The sequence below is a fragment of the Ricinus communis genome, chromosome 5 (assembly GCF_019578655.1).
Source record: "Ricinus communis isolate WT05 ecotype wild-type chromosome 5, ASM1957865v1, whole genome shotgun sequence".
In the NCBI taxonomy this organism is placed as follows: domain Eukaryota; kingdom Viridiplantae; phylum Streptophyta; class Magnoliopsida; order Malpighiales; family Euphorbiaceae; genus Ricinus; species Ricinus communis.
In genome coordinates this window covers 20,214,223-20,231,525 of record NC_063260.1, presented here as the reverse complement: position 1 = coordinate 20,231,525, position 17,303 = coordinate 20,214,223, and the positions used below count along the sequence as shown (strand labels likewise).

The 17,303-nt window shown below is 33.4% G+C and overlaps 4 protein-coding genes across 5 annotated transcripts; 3 read left to right on the top strand and 1 right to left on the bottom strand.

Annotated features, from left to right (window-relative positions):
- Positions 1-175: 175 nt before the first annotated feature.
- On the bottom strand, positions 176-2,076 carry LOC8286058. Its single transcript, XM_015726529.3, has 2 exons — positions 1,609-2,076; positions 176-1,253 (listed from the first exon to the last, which is right to left on the bottom strand). Exons 1-2 carry the CDS (start codon positions 1,703-1,705, stop codon positions 391-393), a joined length of 960 nt encoding a protein of 319 aa, XP_015582015.1. The 5' UTR covers positions 1,706-2,076; the 3' UTR covers positions 176-390.
- Positions 2,077-3,685: 1,609 nt separating this feature from the next.
- On the top strand, positions 3,686-6,184 carry LOC8286059 (ELL-associated factor 1). Its single transcript, XM_002531015.4, has 4 exons — positions 3,686-4,022; positions 4,105-4,499; positions 4,682-4,724; positions 5,193-6,184. Exons 1-4 carry the CDS (start codon positions 3,902-3,904, stop codon positions 5,633-5,635), a joined length of 1,002 nt encoding a protein of 333 aa, XP_002531061.2. The 5' UTR covers positions 3,686-3,901; the 3' UTR covers positions 5,636-6,184.
- Positions 6,185-9,994: 3,810 nt separating this feature from the next.
- On the top strand, positions 9,995-14,521 carry LOC8286060 (beta-glucuronosyltransferase GlcAT14A). Of its 2 annotated transcripts, XM_048374003.1 has the most exons (5): positions 9,995-11,135; positions 12,512-12,634; positions 13,204-13,279; positions 13,360-13,475; positions 13,579-14,521. In XM_048374003.1, exons 1-5 carry the CDS (start codon positions 10,652-10,654, stop codon positions 14,091-14,093), a joined length of 1,314 nt encoding a protein of 437 aa, XP_048229960.1. In that variant the 5' UTR covers positions 9,995-10,651; the 3' UTR covers positions 14,094-14,521. The 2 variants fall into 2 exon arrangements, with proteins under 2 accessions (XP_048229960.1, XP_002531062.1); XM_002531016.4 differs by lacking the exon at positions 12,512-12,634 and having other exon boundaries at positions 9,997-11,135.
- Positions 14,522-14,659: 138 nt separating this feature from the next.
- Positions 14,660-16,846, top strand: LOC8286061 (pentatricopeptide repeat-containing protein At1g71060, mitochondrial). The gene has a single exon (XM_002531017.4). The coding sequence runs from the start codon at positions 14,969-14,971 to the stop codon at positions 16,568-16,570; it is 1,602 nt and encodes a 533-aa protein (XP_002531063.2). The 5' UTR covers positions 14,660-14,968; the 3' UTR covers positions 16,571-16,846.
- The last annotated feature ends 457 nt before the right edge of the window (positions 16,847-17,303 follow it).

Here is a 17,303-nt window from a genome sequence, read left to right as displayed (position 1 = left end):
GATCACTAACTGAAGGTTTATCAATAACCAGAACGAATGGTATTGAACTATATACCTCCAGACAAATCAAGTCTGCTAAACAAACACTAGGAATGTAAGGTTCAGCATCATTTGACCAAGAAGACAGAAAATAAACGAATTTTGGAGTTTAACAAACTATTTGGAGACAGTACGCTATGTAACTGAACTAGTCAATTGAGCATGAACACATAATGTGGCTAATGATTTCTACTTTTGACACATTACAACTGCTTCCCCCTTCACAATAATCCAAATATATCTGCAAATCATGTCTTCCTCTGTCAATGAATAATGTAAAATATCAAAACGGAAAAAAGCAGCAAAAATTCCAGAGCAGGCTGCTCCATGCTCTGACCTCAGACACCCTTCTTATGCTACAACAGAACGCTTGCTGGCACTAATCTCAGCTTTTGGTCTAGCACATTCGGCATTCTTTTCCTCATGCTTGCAGATTTTCATGTTAACTTGCTCGAACATTCGCTCTAATGCTGAAATCTCCTTTTCTATATCTGGTGGTTGATCTTTGCATGAACCCATTCTTTGCCTGAAGCTTTGGATTTGTTCAAATCCAGCTGTTACTTCAACTCCAATCTCCTCCAGTGTTGTCTGAATTCTAAAGTTTTCCTCTTTTGCATCCTTGTATTTCCTCTTCAAAGATCGGTAACTGTCAAGAGATTTGAGGAGTTGATCTGAAAGAGCCTTGTTCCGATCCTGAAGTGCTGCATTCCCTTGAACATCTCCTCCGCTATTTCTCTTTTCCTTCTGCTCCGCTGCATGAGATTGTAGTTTTGCCAACAAAGTTGCATTTTGTGCCTTAAGATCACTGATAAGTTCCTCCATGCCATTCAATTCACCAACCTTTCTTGCAACCTCTCTAGCCATAATTTCTTTTTCCTTCCCCAAGCTTGAACACATAATCTCTAGACTCTTTCTTGCTGCCAAACTTGCACTAAGTTGTTTCTTTAACTTCTCATTATCATCAGCTAATGATTCTTGAGATTTCTTGTCCCTTGTTGGTGTATTTGGGGTGCGACTAGGCCTAAGTTCTGTATTGCATCTCCTTAGCTCTGCTAATCTTTTCCGTGCAGATTGTGATTTTTCTATCCTTGATTTAACATCATCTAAGATTGTGATCATGCCAGCAATCCTCTGCGTTTTCCTGTCATCGATAGTGCTTGCTCCGTTGTGTTCTTGGATTAGTTTTAGCAATAGCTTCACGTTTGTGGCAATACCTATATATATATATATATATATATATATATATATATATACATATATTTTATAAATAATCCAAGAAACAATAATAAAAGAAATTGTCTGAGTCACAACATGAAAGATCTATAGACATTTTTTGTTATTGTTTTAGCAACTGAGCATCTTCTAGGCCCTGCATTTTGCGTCACTCTAATATTAAACACATTGTATATCAAACCGTTGTCATATGCAGCATTAAATTTCTTGTTATATCAACAATCTACTTTGCTTATTCAAGATTCAAGAATGTAAAAGAAAAAATAAATAAATTAGACAGGAAAAAGCAAAATTCAAAAACTGAAAAAAAAAAAAGGAAGCCAGAAATTGAGTCACCTTCCAAACTATAATCTTCTGGCCGAATAGCTGGACTAGATGGAGAAGGTGCCAATTCAGGAGATGAAAATGCTCGAACTCGGGTAATGTTTTCCATAATGAAACTAATAGTCACAATTAAGAATAAACAAAAGAGAAGTTAAAGGATGCTGTATTCTGTTCCAAGTTATAGAATTGGCATCAACCAAGAAAGAATTCAGCTAATGGTTGAGGAAGAAAGAAAAGGGAAACAATGGTACAAAAAAAGGTGGTTGGTTTGTTTGTTTAAATCTAAGAAACTTGTTTTTGTAATAAAAACAAAAACAAAAAATTAAATAAAATTAAATAAACAGATATAACAGAGATTCTAGACCATAATGTGTTGGTTTGTGGTTATTGAGAGATCCAGAAAAAAGAGAGACTGCTTTCGCATTCTCCCTCCTTTATTTCTCTCTTTGTGATGGGTTTTGGGGGATTAAAAGATTTGAGAATTTTTTGTTATAAGATTGTATGATTTCATAAAATGGTTGGTTCTTAATTGAATTCATGCGCAATTATTGGTTATGGGTTTGACTTTTTCATTGGCCGTTTGTTCCTTTGACTTTCTTACACTAAAATGGGAATACAAAATGCTCCTTCAATTGTTATTATTATTATTATACATTCTGTTCTGTCCTAAAAACCTAATTTCTACCCCACGTCCCATTTCTTTCCCCAACTACTTGTTTATATAATTTCATGTGATGCAATGATACGGTTTAATTAGATTGTCGTTAAAATTCCAGATCTACCTCCTCAACAATAGTATTGCTAATTAAATAGGCATATGCTGCATAAATATAAGGTATGCATGGAGGGTTGAATAGATTATCAATCAATTTATTTAATATAAACATAATTAAATTAAAAAATCTATTAAAAATTTAAAATATTTTGTTATTACCACTAGAATTAAATTTCAAATATTTTATGATTTTTAAATATGAAAATTAAAAATTAAAATGTATTATGTTCAAGTTGAATATAATAGGTGATTTTTAGATAATTTTGACTATTAATTCAAATTAATAATTGAATTTTGTTATCCAATAAAAACTATTTATCTTTTATTTTATCATATTCAATTTCAGACATAAGAAAATGTAAAATTAATCATCACACAAATTACAATAATGAATGTGTTTCATTGATGTTTCTTTCTTGCTGAGTAATTAGACACTCAGCTGTAAGAGATTGATGCTACCTTCCATATTAATTAAACACACACACACAGAGGATCTATTTTACGTAAATTTTGTATTCAAAGTAACTTGCAATTTCAGTCATTTCTTTTCTTCCACCAACATGTACTCAGTATTTGTAATCTTTCTGCCTTTCAATGTTTCTCTTTCTTATAAAAAGAAAAAGAAAAAAATCTCCAATTCTTCTTTTTGATTATAATGTCATTTCTTTAAAAATCATTACTTTACTAATTGTGTGGTTCGTGAAAACCGGTTTTTGAAACATCAAATCAAATGTTTTAGTTTATTGTAAAATCAATAATTTTGCAAGAAAAACTAATCTGATTTTACATTTGCTGCTGAAGAATGAGTAAGTGCTTGTCTTGCCTTATTAGTTCAACTAATTATGTACGAAAAATGATTATATATCTAAATTGAACTGTTGACTCTTACTAAGGATGACATTAATTCACTAATTTAGTTCTTAAGGTTGGCCAAATGAGTTAATATATATTGTTGATCTTCCTAAGTTGCTGGCTTAAGCATGTTTTTCGGTTTAATTTACCCGATTTATCAGAGTTAAATCAACTCTGAATAGTTATTTGTACTTTGGGTGTGAAAATCAAGGGCTTAATTTATATTTTGCCTAACAATATTAAGGGAAATCTAAACGTCTGTACGACGCCGTGCCGTAACCTGTCGTAAGCACGGTTGTGGCACGTGCAGAAATGCGAGTAATGTGGACCCGTTCGTGTAGCGCAAGTGCGTCTAATTCTGCAAATTTACCACACACATAGACGCCCAGGTCACATCACACTCCATATTCTAACCACGTGTCGCAACACAATCTCCTCTTTACTATAGACATGCACACATGAAATATTTTCTCAGTGTCTTCTTCATCAACCAAAAAGAATACAAACCAAACCCTAACATCAAATTAGCTGCTCTGCAGCTAAAAGGAAAATCACCACCTGGAACTTCACCGCCGGAACCACCACAACATCAGATCTCGCCATGTTATCCATAAGCGGGTCCCATATGGACTCTCCCCCGCCAAATCCAATCATCTAATATTGGATCATCAACAAAACATGGCCCACAACTCCAAAGAAGAGCCTAAAACCGGTCCACAACCCGATCGATGGTATAATCTGACCCTTGGCCCTTCCTTCAAAGACGACACCTCCAATAACAAATACTGCACTTTGCGTTGTAAGTTTTCTTTTCTTTTCTTTTTTCCTTGATTTCTGTTTGTTTCTCGAAAAAATGCATGTTCTGATTTTGTTATATATAGATGAATTTAAGCCGGCATCAATTGATAAAACAAAGGCAGGGACATTACACAAAAATAAAGAGAACAGAGTATCAGTTGAGTTTCAAAACAATCAATTAGGAAAACCTAAAGTTACATTTGAAGGAAGTAGTGAAGATTACAAAGAAAACGATGCGGTTTTGTTTTTTGATGGTCAAACTTTTCGTTTGGAAAGACTTCATCGTGCTGTTAAGCAGCTACGCCACCTTCGAATGCCTGGTGAATCCGCTTCTGCTTCAGCTGCTCCTACTGCCACATCAGCCGCTCAAGCAGGCCCGGGAATTGAACCGCCCCCTCCTCGATTATCTCCTCCCGTTGGTAAAGGTGTAAAACCTATCCATGTGCCTAGAAGCACCACAGCATTTCCTCCTCTGCCCGTAAGTTGTAATTTCACTCAATTATTTGATAAAGCTTCTCAATTTATTTGGTTATTCATTATTTTCTATACAAGCGTTAGTTTCCGCTCCAATTTAAGCAAAAGACTGAAATAGTAATTAGTCCTGTTTATTATCTAAAGCTCTCTCAACAAATAATTATCTTTACTTGACGTGTTGTGCAGGTCGAGGTGGAAAGAATTGATGTTGCTGATTCACAAATTTCTGGTATGTTTTCATTAAGCTATCTGAAACTATTTTAATACCTTTGGTCATTAATATGAAACGTTAAAACACTTATCTTTGATAACTAATGCATTTTTAATCATCTGAATTTTATTTGCATTTTCTTGTGGAAGCTTCGACTAACGGCAGAATTGATTTATATTAATGTGAGAGTCCCTGCTAGACTGTATGCTAGACCTTTTATATCCTAATAATCTGCTTTGTCTAAACAAGTTGGACAGATTACTGTCTGCATTCTGAATTTGTATGCCAACTTCTGTGTATTTCACTTGCACTTGTATAGATGCTAATATTAATAAATGACCTCTAGCAAGTGGGAAAGAGCATATCTGCTGGTAATTTCTTTATATGAATTATTGAGGATAAATGCGGCAGGGTTTGATAACATGTTAGACTGCCACATTGCGATAAACTCTTTTCATGCATTGTAATGCACTTTTGGAATGATAGGTGCAAAAGTTCCCAGTAAGGGGATCTCTGAGCATCCAACTAATCTGCCAAATGTGTCCACCTCTTCCCCGAGCCCTAAGAATGATGAAGCTGAAGATCATATAGATATTGAGGACATATTTGGTTCTAGTTCCCCTTATGATGATAACACAGCTGAAGAAAAAGGTGATGGGGATTTGGATATCATTGTATCACGGCAAAATGAAACTGATGACGAGATTGCTGATGTGGATGATAGTGGTGATGAAGTACATAAGGGGCGCAATGCTGCAGAAGCCCTTAGAGCCCAGGTTAATGCTGAAGAAAGGGATGAGCAGACTTCTAGTTCAAGCAGTAGCAGCGGAAGTGGGAGCAGCGGAAGTGGAAGCGGCAGTGGAGGCAGTGGAAGCAGCAGTAGCAGTGACAGTGAAGGTAGTGATGAAGATTCAGTTAACTCTATTTGAATGTGCGAAGGACTCTCAAAGACTTGGAAGGAAACAATTTAAAAACAATTTGAGAGTGCCACATTGGTCCTACAAAATATTCCCGAGTTACAGTAAAGAAATAAACCATCCTGGTTTTGATGGGAAGGCGAAGCTATAATTATTATTAAATTTTTTTGATGATGCTATATTACAGTGTGCAAATAATATAAGCCATGTTTGTCAAAAATCGAACCAGTGCTGAAGTTTTGCCGAGTAGAGGGTTAGGAAACACACCTTCTGATTGCCTATTTGTCTCTGAAAGAAGAGGTAGTCTGCCTGAGCGATTTTGGTTTCACTCACTTGGCTGTTCGAATAAGAATTGGTTGTGTTTAGATGCAGTGGCTGCATTAATGTGTGAAAATGTAGCAAGAGAGGCATGGAAGCTGATCACTAATATTAATCATTTTCTTGAGTTACGAATCTTTAATACCTGGTTCGAGAGAATCTTCGAATTTTAATTTTCATCCGTGTATGGTATAGTTTGGTCAGCCTTAATAACATTCCTTATCTGATCCCTTTTGATTCCAATTTGAAGCTTTTTTTTTTTTTTTTATTTACTTAATTTTGATTTTGATTTTTGTTTTTAAAGAAAAAGCATGCATTTATTTAAAAGGTACTGTAGCTTGGGTCTCTCGTTAGAAAACTTCCTCACTGGAAAACCTTTCAAGTATACAAATTGAGAAAAACCTTGGAAGGAAAAAGAATGTACTATAATCAGGCTAAGCAAGCACAATACAATTGAGGCATATCAGCCAATATAAGCTGCCCGATCCATGAAGGGATTTGATTCTCAAGCCGAACACAATGAGTGTAATTTTAAAACAAAACCAGCTAAAGAATGTGTCATAGTAATACAAGCTTCACAAATAGCAATAAAAGGAATAGAATCCACTCGAAGTATCAAATTTCAAACCAAAACTGGCTAAACAATGTGAACACTATTACAAGTTCTACTAATAGCAGTAAAAGGAATAGAACTAAACATCAGAACCAAATTATGAATATCATCTATATTCAGAATACGTGTCACCTCCATGCAATGAAGTAATCCCATTAGTTGAATCAGACTCTATGAATACATCCAGGAAACCACAATCCAAAGCAATACTTAAGGCTTTCCTGATAACCATTAATTCAGCAAGAAGAGCAAAAGCCTCAAGCAGACGCCGCAATCAGGGCTTCCTCATGATCCCTCACCATTACATGTTATCTCAGCCCATGGATAAACCACTTCGGCCTCAATTTAAGTACTCCATGCAGCGTGTTATTACGTCTAGTCCATGCCATCCAATAACATAATACAAAGATCTCAAAATTCCCAGCAATAAACCTCTCTCTAAAGACAGACTTATTGATTAAACGCGCAGTATCGTGTAATTGCTATAATACTATTCATCTATTTGTTCTCTTCTTTTAGCCTAATACACATTCTCTCCTTTTCTTTTAGAATTACCCTTTCTTTTATCCCCATTTCTAAATGTGCGTAATGATTGAACGCTATTGCATGTTATATTGCCGGTGAATTATTGATGAAAAACTCCAATTATATATTACATAGCAGCATCAATTATCGATCATTTTTTTTAGTTTTTTATTGCTAACATATAAATAGATAAACATAATATAGAAGATCACTTATGCACTTCATGCCCTTTTATAGATAAAAAAAAAAAAATTATATTTAAGTGATCAACTGAATTTAAATGAGAAAATAACTTTATAATAATTATTGTAAATTTGTAAAACAGTATATCATATCTTTAATTCATATGTTTGTTTGCGTTATTTATTAAAAGACTATATGTAAATATATGAGTTATGGTATTTACACATACATGAAAGCAAGTTTTTCAACTTGCTTTTCTCTATTTTTTTATATTTTGGTGAATTAATCTATTACTAAGAATATTTAAATAAAAGAATTACGTTACTCTTCATTAATTATCATTTAATAACTATTATTTTAATGGTTTATTTTATTTTATTATTAAAATATTTCAACAATTATGCAAAATATTTTTCATATTGTTGATTATACAACTCTTCATTTGGAATATTTTCACTTTAAAAATATAAATAACTTTTTTATATATATTTTTATTAATACTCATAAAATATTTTTTTCTTACTATGTTTTCAACTTAATTTCTCTATAAATTTTCTTGTATTATTATCATAAATACTTAAATAAATAAATTAGATAATTTCTCATTAATTATCAATTAATAACTATAATTTTTGATTTATTTAAATTTATTTTATTACTAAATACTCCAATAATAATAAAAAATACTTATATTATTAACTATATATAATTTCTTATTTGAATTTTTTTTTCTCTTTTGCAGGGTAATTGAATTATTTTCTTTATATTCTTCTCAATGCTTATAAAAACTTTATATATTTAGGCACATATTCATATTTATTCTAAATTTTTATTTTTATTTAAGTTGAAATGATATGTTTATTGTTTGTTTATCAAATCAAATAGTATAATTATTATTGTTTATTATTATTATTATTATTATTATTATTAATTTAATTTAATTACTTTAAGTATGATTATTTATACTAATACTTACTTGATATGTATGCCTAATTACCAATTAAATCATAAACTTTGCACTTTTAATAATTTTTATTTAATTATTTTAAAATTATAAAACAAATACTTATGCTTTAAATTTGTTTTAAAATACTTTTCGATGATAATTTTTAAAATTTTATAGTAAGAAAGATAACTTGACAAGTCGACTATGTTTACTAAAAGAATAATAATTATCAATTAATAAAAATAAATGTCATGGGCTTAACAATTTAACTATTATTTATCTCGTATATGTGTATCATTTCACACATTATACATTTAAATATATTTTTCTTTTGCTAACTTATTAAATTTTCTTTTAGTATGTTAATTTGCTATGTCATTTTTTTAATTGTAAAATTTTAAAAAGTTATTATTAAAAAATATTTTAAAAAATAAAGATATGAGTATTTATTTTAAAATTTTAAAACAATTGAATATAATTCATTTGTAATTATATTCTTTTATATATTTTAGATATTTTATAAAATTCCTACAATACGAAGTCATTGAATTTATAATTTTATAATTTTAATTTTATTAGAATGAACCGTTCGAAGAAACATTTATCTAATTTTTATTAATAAAACAAATTATCCATAGGCTGCACTTATAGTATTCTAAATTTACTCAAAAAATAATTGATTATATAAATTAGTAAACCTTCATAAACTAGCATAAATTTTATAGTGTGTTCAACTTTAAGTACAGAATATTAGGAATTCAAGTTTTTTTGTTTGTTTTAGGAATAATATCTTTTGTTTTTAAATTTATCAAAAAATATCAATATAGTAATTGAACTCTTAAAATTAATAATTAAGTATAGTAAGTTATAAAAAGAATAAATATTCTTAGCAGGTTATATATTTTAAATATTAATATGAATTTTTTTATGTTAAATGAGATAAAATAAGAGACATACAATAAAAATGTATTGTAAAAATAATAAAATAATAAACTTGTTCATCATATATAAATATATTTTTATCGAGTCATTACAGTTTCATAGTAATGAATATTAGGATTCATGAATTAAAAATTAAATATTAAAACTACTAAATTGACGACTAATAGAGGTTAAAGAAAAAGAGTTATATAAATAAAATTTATTCAAATACAATATTATTAATGAATTCACTTTAGTTTTTTTATAATTTTTACTTTTTTTTATATTATTAAAATTTTTGAAAAAAATCTGAAATGTCACCTATTAAAAATACCAATTTATTAATATTTTTTTATAAATTATCACATTCAACTATTGATTTTAAAAATTTAATTACTCAATCGTTATTTTGTAATAAATTTGAACACTAAAATGTAATTTTTCCTTTATTTTTTACCAGAGAAAATTCATTAGTAAAACCATTGATTTATCAGTAGCAAAATGCATGGTGAAACTGAAAACTAAAAGGAAACAGTTTTCAATTACAATGAAGATGAGAACTTCCAGATGGCCCACAAAGATCAGTCGGTCAATAATAAAACAATATGAAAACGAAATGGAACAGGATCTATTAAAAGAAAAAGAAAAGCCTGTTTCCATTCCTCAAATTGAGCGTGGATTATACCTTTTAAATCCAACTAACAATATCAGGCCACGCATCTATATATGGACAAATGTTTCTTCTTCACAGCGAGTGACTTTCCACTCGCTATGATATGAGTATTAAAGTGAAAAATCGTGGACCAAAGCTGTTCTTACTCGTACAGATCAGAAAAATAAAATAGTATCATGACGGAGATTTTAATTTTTCCATTATGTTCAGTTTCAATTCAGAAAGAAAAACAAAATCTAACCTGAAAACCCTAACCCTAAGCTGCCAATATTTAGCATTTGAAGACAGAAAGAAGTAGAAAGATTTGGATATCAGTATATGCAAATAAATTGAGTCAGAGAGACAAGACAGAGAGTAAAATAGAGGCAGAGATTTAAAACATAAAAAGAGAAATAAAGGAAAAATTGACACTTTTTCTGATCTAGTTTGTGCTATACAACAACTCTCTCTCTCTCTCTCTCTTCAACTTGTTAGTGCCAATGTTAGCTAATCTCAAGATCCCAAAACATCCATTTGTCAACTCCCTCTCAAATCCAAAATTCAACTCCAAAATCTTCATTTGACGAAGTACCCATCTCTTGCTTTTCCTAAAAATTGAACTTTACCCTCAAAAAATTTTAATTTTGATTATTACCCATTTCTTCTATAATCATCAGAATCAAAAAGGTATGTTTTGAGTCTTCATCAATCCATATGTTTATTTCATTTTAAACATGAAATTTAGCATAAGATTTTGAACTTTGATTTGATTTTTTTTTTTGGGTGCCAACTTATGCCCCATTATCAATTTAACCACCGAGAACAAGAACAGGAACAGGAACAAGATTGGATTTTACTGTTGTTATTACTATGGGAGCAGAGAAAAGATGGCTTTTTACACTCTTCTCTGCAGCATTTATATCTCTTTTGTTTCTCTTATTTTACTCAATCTCTGCTCTTAGTTCTCCAAAATCTTTCCCTTCTATAGTCCGTCATGGCACCCACTATCCTCCTGCTTTTGCCTACTATATCTCCGGTGGCCGTGGTGATGGGGACCGGATCCTAAGGCTATTGCTGGCTGTATATCACCCAAGGAACCATTACTTGTTGCATTTGGGTGCTGATGCATCTGATGAGGAAAGAGCGAGACTTGTTTGGGCTATAAATGCAGTGCCTGCAATCAGGTCATTTGCTAATGTTGATGTTGTTGGGAAGCCTAGTCGGCTTGTTTATATGGGTTCGTCTAATTTGGCTGCAACTTTGCGTGCTGCTGCCATTCTGTTGAGGGTGCAATCAGGATGGAACTGGTTTGTCGCACTGAGTGCATTTGATTATCCCTTGTTGACTCAGGATGGTATGTTTTTCCTTCTTCTTTAGCAATTAGTTTTCTTTGTTATGAATTCATGTGACTGGCGTGTCGTTTCCATATTGATTTTTTTTTTTTTTTCCTAATTTTGAATAGTTAATCTTTTAGGAGTACTTGATAGCTGTTTATGGTGTTTGTTTATCAAATTATTTATTGAGCACTCTGTTGTTTATCTCTTATTTTCTTCCTCCACTCTTATGATGAATATGCTTGAAAAGAAACAGGCATATTGTTACTTTGCTTTGCAAGATTTTAGTTGGATAGCCTATAACGCCCATCTGTAGTTTATGAATGTTTCATTTTTGCTCGTCAGTGTATTTAACGGGTGCATTTTTTAACTCTTGATGCTGAGTTCCTTTGCTGTTATCATTCTTGAAGTTCAATGGAAACATCAAAATTTACTTTCCCTTTCTGCATATTCATTAAGATTTTGTTTCTTTGACATATTTGATGGCATGAGTTCTTGATCTCTGAGAAATTTGTTACTGTGGTTTGCAAAGCTAGCCATTGAAAGCTTTGGAATTTGGATAAAACTCAAAGGAATGGAACAAGGCATTTCTTTTTCTGTTTCATCCTGGTTGACTTTTCTGTTTGGTTAACAAAGCCAATGAAGCTTAATAAATTTGTTGGGTGGCTAGCTGCTTTATTGAACCTTATTATCTAATGAAGTTGGCTAGTTACAGAATCACCAAACTACCAACTACCAAGGAACCTGTAGTCTTACAGTGGTGAGGCCCTATAAGCAGCACTTTTAACAGGTATGGTATTGGGAAAAGTTTTCTTTACAAAGGGGTATTTCTAGGCATAGATTCTAGAAATAACATAGTGGTTGTGATAAACCTTGTAAACTAGTGAAATTGTGCAGTTAGCCCTAGTGCTGCTTATCTATTATGAGGAAAAATGTTGTGGATCAGCCCATGTTTAAGCTTTGTTTGGAGATATTATTATTTGCCCATTCTCTCAGAGAGAACAAAAATTGTTTGTAGGAGCATGCAGTAAAGGGTCTTATATCGAGATGAATGAGTGAAATTTTATACCACTGTGCAAAATATACGCAACAAATGCTACATTTGGAACAATTCTGTAATTGAAGTTAGAAGTTAGAAGATTGTAAATTGTGTTTGGAAGGTCCTAAAAGATAAAGTTGTTTATATCATATCAAAAAATATGGTTTTGATAACTCTGGGTGTGCATGACAGAGAGATCTTTGTTAATAAGCTGGTTTTAGCTTATCTCTTTTCGAATTGGAGCCCCTTCTTTTCCAGATGATAGTTGTGATGTGGGTTGCTGATTATGCAACTACCCTGATATGTCTTTATAACAGATACACAGTATCATAAAGAAGGTTCTATTGACTGTAGCAGGATGTGTCTCCTTCCTCCCTTGTTGTAGGTCCTCGCAATTGCCTAATCTGCTGCATTGCTGGCAAAAGCACTGCATATATTTTTCATTGATTGATATTATGGCTTCAGAACTCATCATACTTGGTAATTTTTCTGGACATTGCTGAGATCAGGCGTATCTTCTTTAAAAACTACAGTATTTAGCAGTCTCAACTATATATCTTCTTTCCACCCATGGAATCTTCATCTATGCTAGGTTAGATTACCACTAATGAACAAGTATCATCAATAAAATCATTGTAGATTATGTACAGTTCATGATTCTTTTTTGGCACCTGACCTCTTCTGTGTCATGATAAACAGGTTTAGCAACCTTAATAGTTTAATTCCAGAAGATTGGAATCGGTTTTTTTTCTAGGTTCATATAAGGATATGGTCTATCTTACATGCTTTTCATCATTTTTGAGTTTCTATAAATTTTGGCATGTGTGGCCCTTGCATTTTTTTTTAATAATGGTTTCAAATTCTATTTTGTTCAACTTCATACTTTGCTAGCAAACCTTTAGTATCTAGGGCCTGGTGGCTGTCAATTTATTGTGTTATTGAAAGATAAATTCCATCGACCTTTGTTTATGATTTCGTTCTGCTGTTCCATATTCCTTGGTGAGAATTCTCTAACTTTTTGATGTTTGCTCATGTTGATCTGCTTCCAGATTTGTCTCATGTTTTCTCCTCCATTAGCAGAGACTTTAATTTCATAGATCACACCAGTGATCTTGGGTGGAAAGAGTAGGCTACCCTTTCTTGGTAAATTTGTATGTTGCAGAAATAATAGTGATCTCATTCCTATCTGCCTGACTTTCATGCAGATCTCAGAGATTCCAGCCTATTGTTGTTGACCCAGGAATTTACCTTGCAAGAAGGAGCCAGATTTTTCATGCCACGCAGAAGCGTGGAACACCTGATGCTTTCAAGGTATTCACAGGTAATGTCCATTCTCAAATAGTATGCTGTTATGCAGAGTTCACAACCCAAGTTATGGGTATTCATTATTTTTACGGGATGCTGCATGCAATAACTGTTTGCAGGTTCCCCATGGGTCATCTTGAGCCGATCATTTCTTGAATTTTGCATTCTTGGTTGGGATAACCTTCCACGAACCCTTCTTATGTACTTCAACAACATGATATTATCTGAAGAAGGCTATTTCCACTCTGTCATATGCAATGCACCAGAGTTTAAGAACACTACCGTGAACAGTGATCTGCGGTATATGGTCTGGGACAATCCTCCAAAGATGGAACCACATTTCTTGAACATTTCTGATTATGATCAAATGGTTCAAAGTGGGGCAGCTTTTGCAAGACAGTTCAAGAGGAATGATCCTATACTAGACATGGTTGACGAGAAGATCCTCAAGCGTGGATATAACCAAGCTGCTCCAGGTGCTTGGTGCACTGGCAGGAGGAGCTGGTGGATGGATCCTTGCTCCCAATGGGGCGATGTAAATGTGGTTAAGCCTGGTCCGCAGGCCAAAAGATTTGAAGACACTATCAGAAACCTTCTTGATGAGTGGAATTCACAGATGAACCAGTGCAAATGAAGTTGCGTTTGAAAGGCTTATTGTCCAAGACATCGTGCAAGACTTTTGCATCTGAATTTCTTCCATCAATGCAAAGATTTTCCATCCCTTGATCTTTGATTCTTTGGTCCTTGGGTCCATTTCACGGGGGATTCAATTACACGCTATGAATGTTTATAGAAGTGGCAGAGTTGAAGGGATAAGCAAGTGAATTCGCTTGGGGTTTTTGGTTGTATACTGTCACGGTAGTATCTGTTTCTAGAGCCACCAACAGTTGGACAGTTTCAATCAATAAGAACATCTCCCTCTTTGTGCTGCCCTTGGCAAGTTGTTGTATGTTAAAGTTCTTTTGTTGTTTAGCATTCTTCCAACTCTGTAGCAGAAGCTCACTCATTTGTTTCCAATTTATGCTCAGTTAACCATGTATAATGATATGATGCTTCTCTTCATGCTTGTTTGTTGATGAAACAAGTATCGTCACTTGTTTACTTCTACGGAAGAGGAGATAATGGGGAAACAAAATGAAGCTGTGATAATAAATGTTAGATATAGGTTTTCTGGGCCAGCTATTACTTCAATATTCTTTTTTAAACTGATTTCAACTCCGACTGAGATTTTAAAACTCGCTACTGTATCCTTGACGGTCCTGATCCTATTTATTATTGAAACAGTACCTTTTGTCTCTAGAAAAGTAAACCTTTTTCCTTGAACCATTACTTCAATCCAATTTCATGTCAAGGAATTTAGAGCTTAAGCGATATTGAAAGTCCCAACTGAGCCTAGCAAGTAAGCAACTGTTGAGGCTTTGTAAATAATGACCCTTTTAACTTCTTCCCGTCATCAATCACCAAAAATGTTTCACTGGGATAGCCGAACCTGATTTTCTCTCGCGCAGAATGAGTCACCCTCGATCTTTGTATCTTCTATCAAGAACACTAAAAAGACACGATCATTACTCAACCCATTTATGTTCTCAACATCTCATTATCCAGTCATTTATTAATTTGCAGCAGGTCATCAAAAATCAAACTTTCACTCGTAACTCAAGAGGTAGAGCTTTGTTAAGTCCTCATCTTAATTTTCAACGATCAATTCATGCTGATTTGGAGCAAAACCCAGAAATTTTTACAGATAAAATCATTGAAGATACCAGGAATATCTGCAGACTTTTATCAAAAAATCCCAATTCAAGCATCGAGAAATTGCTCCTTGGTGCTTCTTTTAAGGTATCACCAGCTTTGGTATTAGAGGTATTAAAGAGATTAAGCAATGCTGGTGCTCTTGCATTGTCTTTCTTTAAATGGGCAGAGAAGCAAAAAGGTTTCATGTATAACACCGAGAGCTACAATGCTTTGATTGATTCTCTGGGAAAAATCAAGCAGTTTAATATGATATGGAATTTAGTTAATGATATGAAGCGAAAAGGGGTATTAACTAAGGAGACTTTTGCATTGATTTCTCGGAGATATGCAAGATCGGGAAAAGTTAAAGAAGCAATGAATACATTTGAGAAAATGGAGAAATTTGGATTGAAGATTGAATCAACAGATTTTAATAGATTGCTTGATACTTTGATCAAGTCTAGGCAGGTGCTGAGCGCACAAAACGTGTTTGATAAAATGAAAATGAGAAGGTTTGTGCCTGATATCAAGTCTTATACCATATTGCTAGAGGGTTGGGGTCAAGAGAAAAACTTGTTGAAGTTAGATGAGGTTTATAGGGAAATGAAAGATGAGGGCTTTGAACCTGATGTTGTGACTTATGGTATTCTTATCAATGCATATTGTAAGGTTAGGAAGTATGATGATGCAATTGAGTTGTTCCGCGAGATGGAATCAAAGAATTGCCAGCCTAGTCCTCATATCTTTTGTACTTTAATTAATGGGTTAGGTTCTGTTAGGAGGTTGAGCGAAGCTCTTGAGTTTTTCCGTCGATCAAAGGCTAGTGGGTTTGCCCCGGAGACACCTACTTACAATGCGGTTGTGGGAGCTTATTGTTGGTCAATGAGGATAGATGATGCGTATAGGATGGTTGATGAGATGAGGAAATCTGGGGTTGGTCCAAATTCGAGAACTTACGATATAATTCTTCATCATTTGATAAAGGCTGAAAAGACAACAGAGGCTTTTTCGGTTTTTGAGAAAATGAGCAGCGAGGAGGAATGTGAGCCCACTGTAAGCACCTATGATATCATAGTTAGGATGTTTTGCAACATGGACAAAGTGGAATCGGCAATAAAAGTTTGGGATCGGATGAAGGCCAAGGGAGTACATCCTGGTATGCATATGTTCTCTATACTAATTAACAGTTTGTGCCATGAGAATAAGCTAGATATAGCTTGCAAATACTTTCAGGAGATGTTGGATGTAGGTATTCGGCCTCCAGCTGCTTTATTTAGTCATCTGAAACAAGCTTTAATTGAGGATGGAAGGAAGGACACTGTTGTGCTTTTGGCTCAGAAGATTGATAAGCTAAGGAAAACTCCGTACGTTTGTTGAGTTCAGTAAGAGATGCCACATGTCAAACTATGCACCTCTAGATCATCGGCAACTTCCAAAAACAGCTCATTCAGTGGACTTGGGTTCACCTAAGATGATATTTGATGGGGACTCTGTAACATGGTTCAAAACATGTGTACATCTGGCTTAATGTTACGAAATTTAGTATCCTATTTTCCCTAACATTCATGGTGATCAAGAATGTTACCGACTTTTAAATCGTCAGATAAGTGTCTAAATTCTAAGATACAGTTCATGATTCATATTGCTTTCCTATCTGATGGACAGTAAGCATATGCCTATCAGTGGCTTACCTATGTAGGGCTCTCCATAGAGATGCTTTGGCTGCACCTAGTAGCATCACGTGCAGAAAGTTTTTTTTCCTTTTTTCTCTCTTAAATGGTGGTTTCCAAATGGAGGATGAACAAATACTGGGTTTAACAATTTTTCTTGTTTCTTCATTTATGCCCTGAGGTTTATTATCATCTAAATGCTGGTAAAGCTATCGGAATAGCTTCTAAATGCAATTGGTTTAAAGGTCTTGAATAAACCCCCATGCTACCAATGACACTTTAATATTAACAACAGCCAGGTTTTAAGAGCAACTGAATGAAGTTGTAAAATAATAGAGTGAAAACCAACACAAAAGAGGAGAATAGGCGTAACAACATTCACCATGGAACGTTGACAGCAAGGATCAAACAATATCCTGACACTGAATCGATGCTACAAC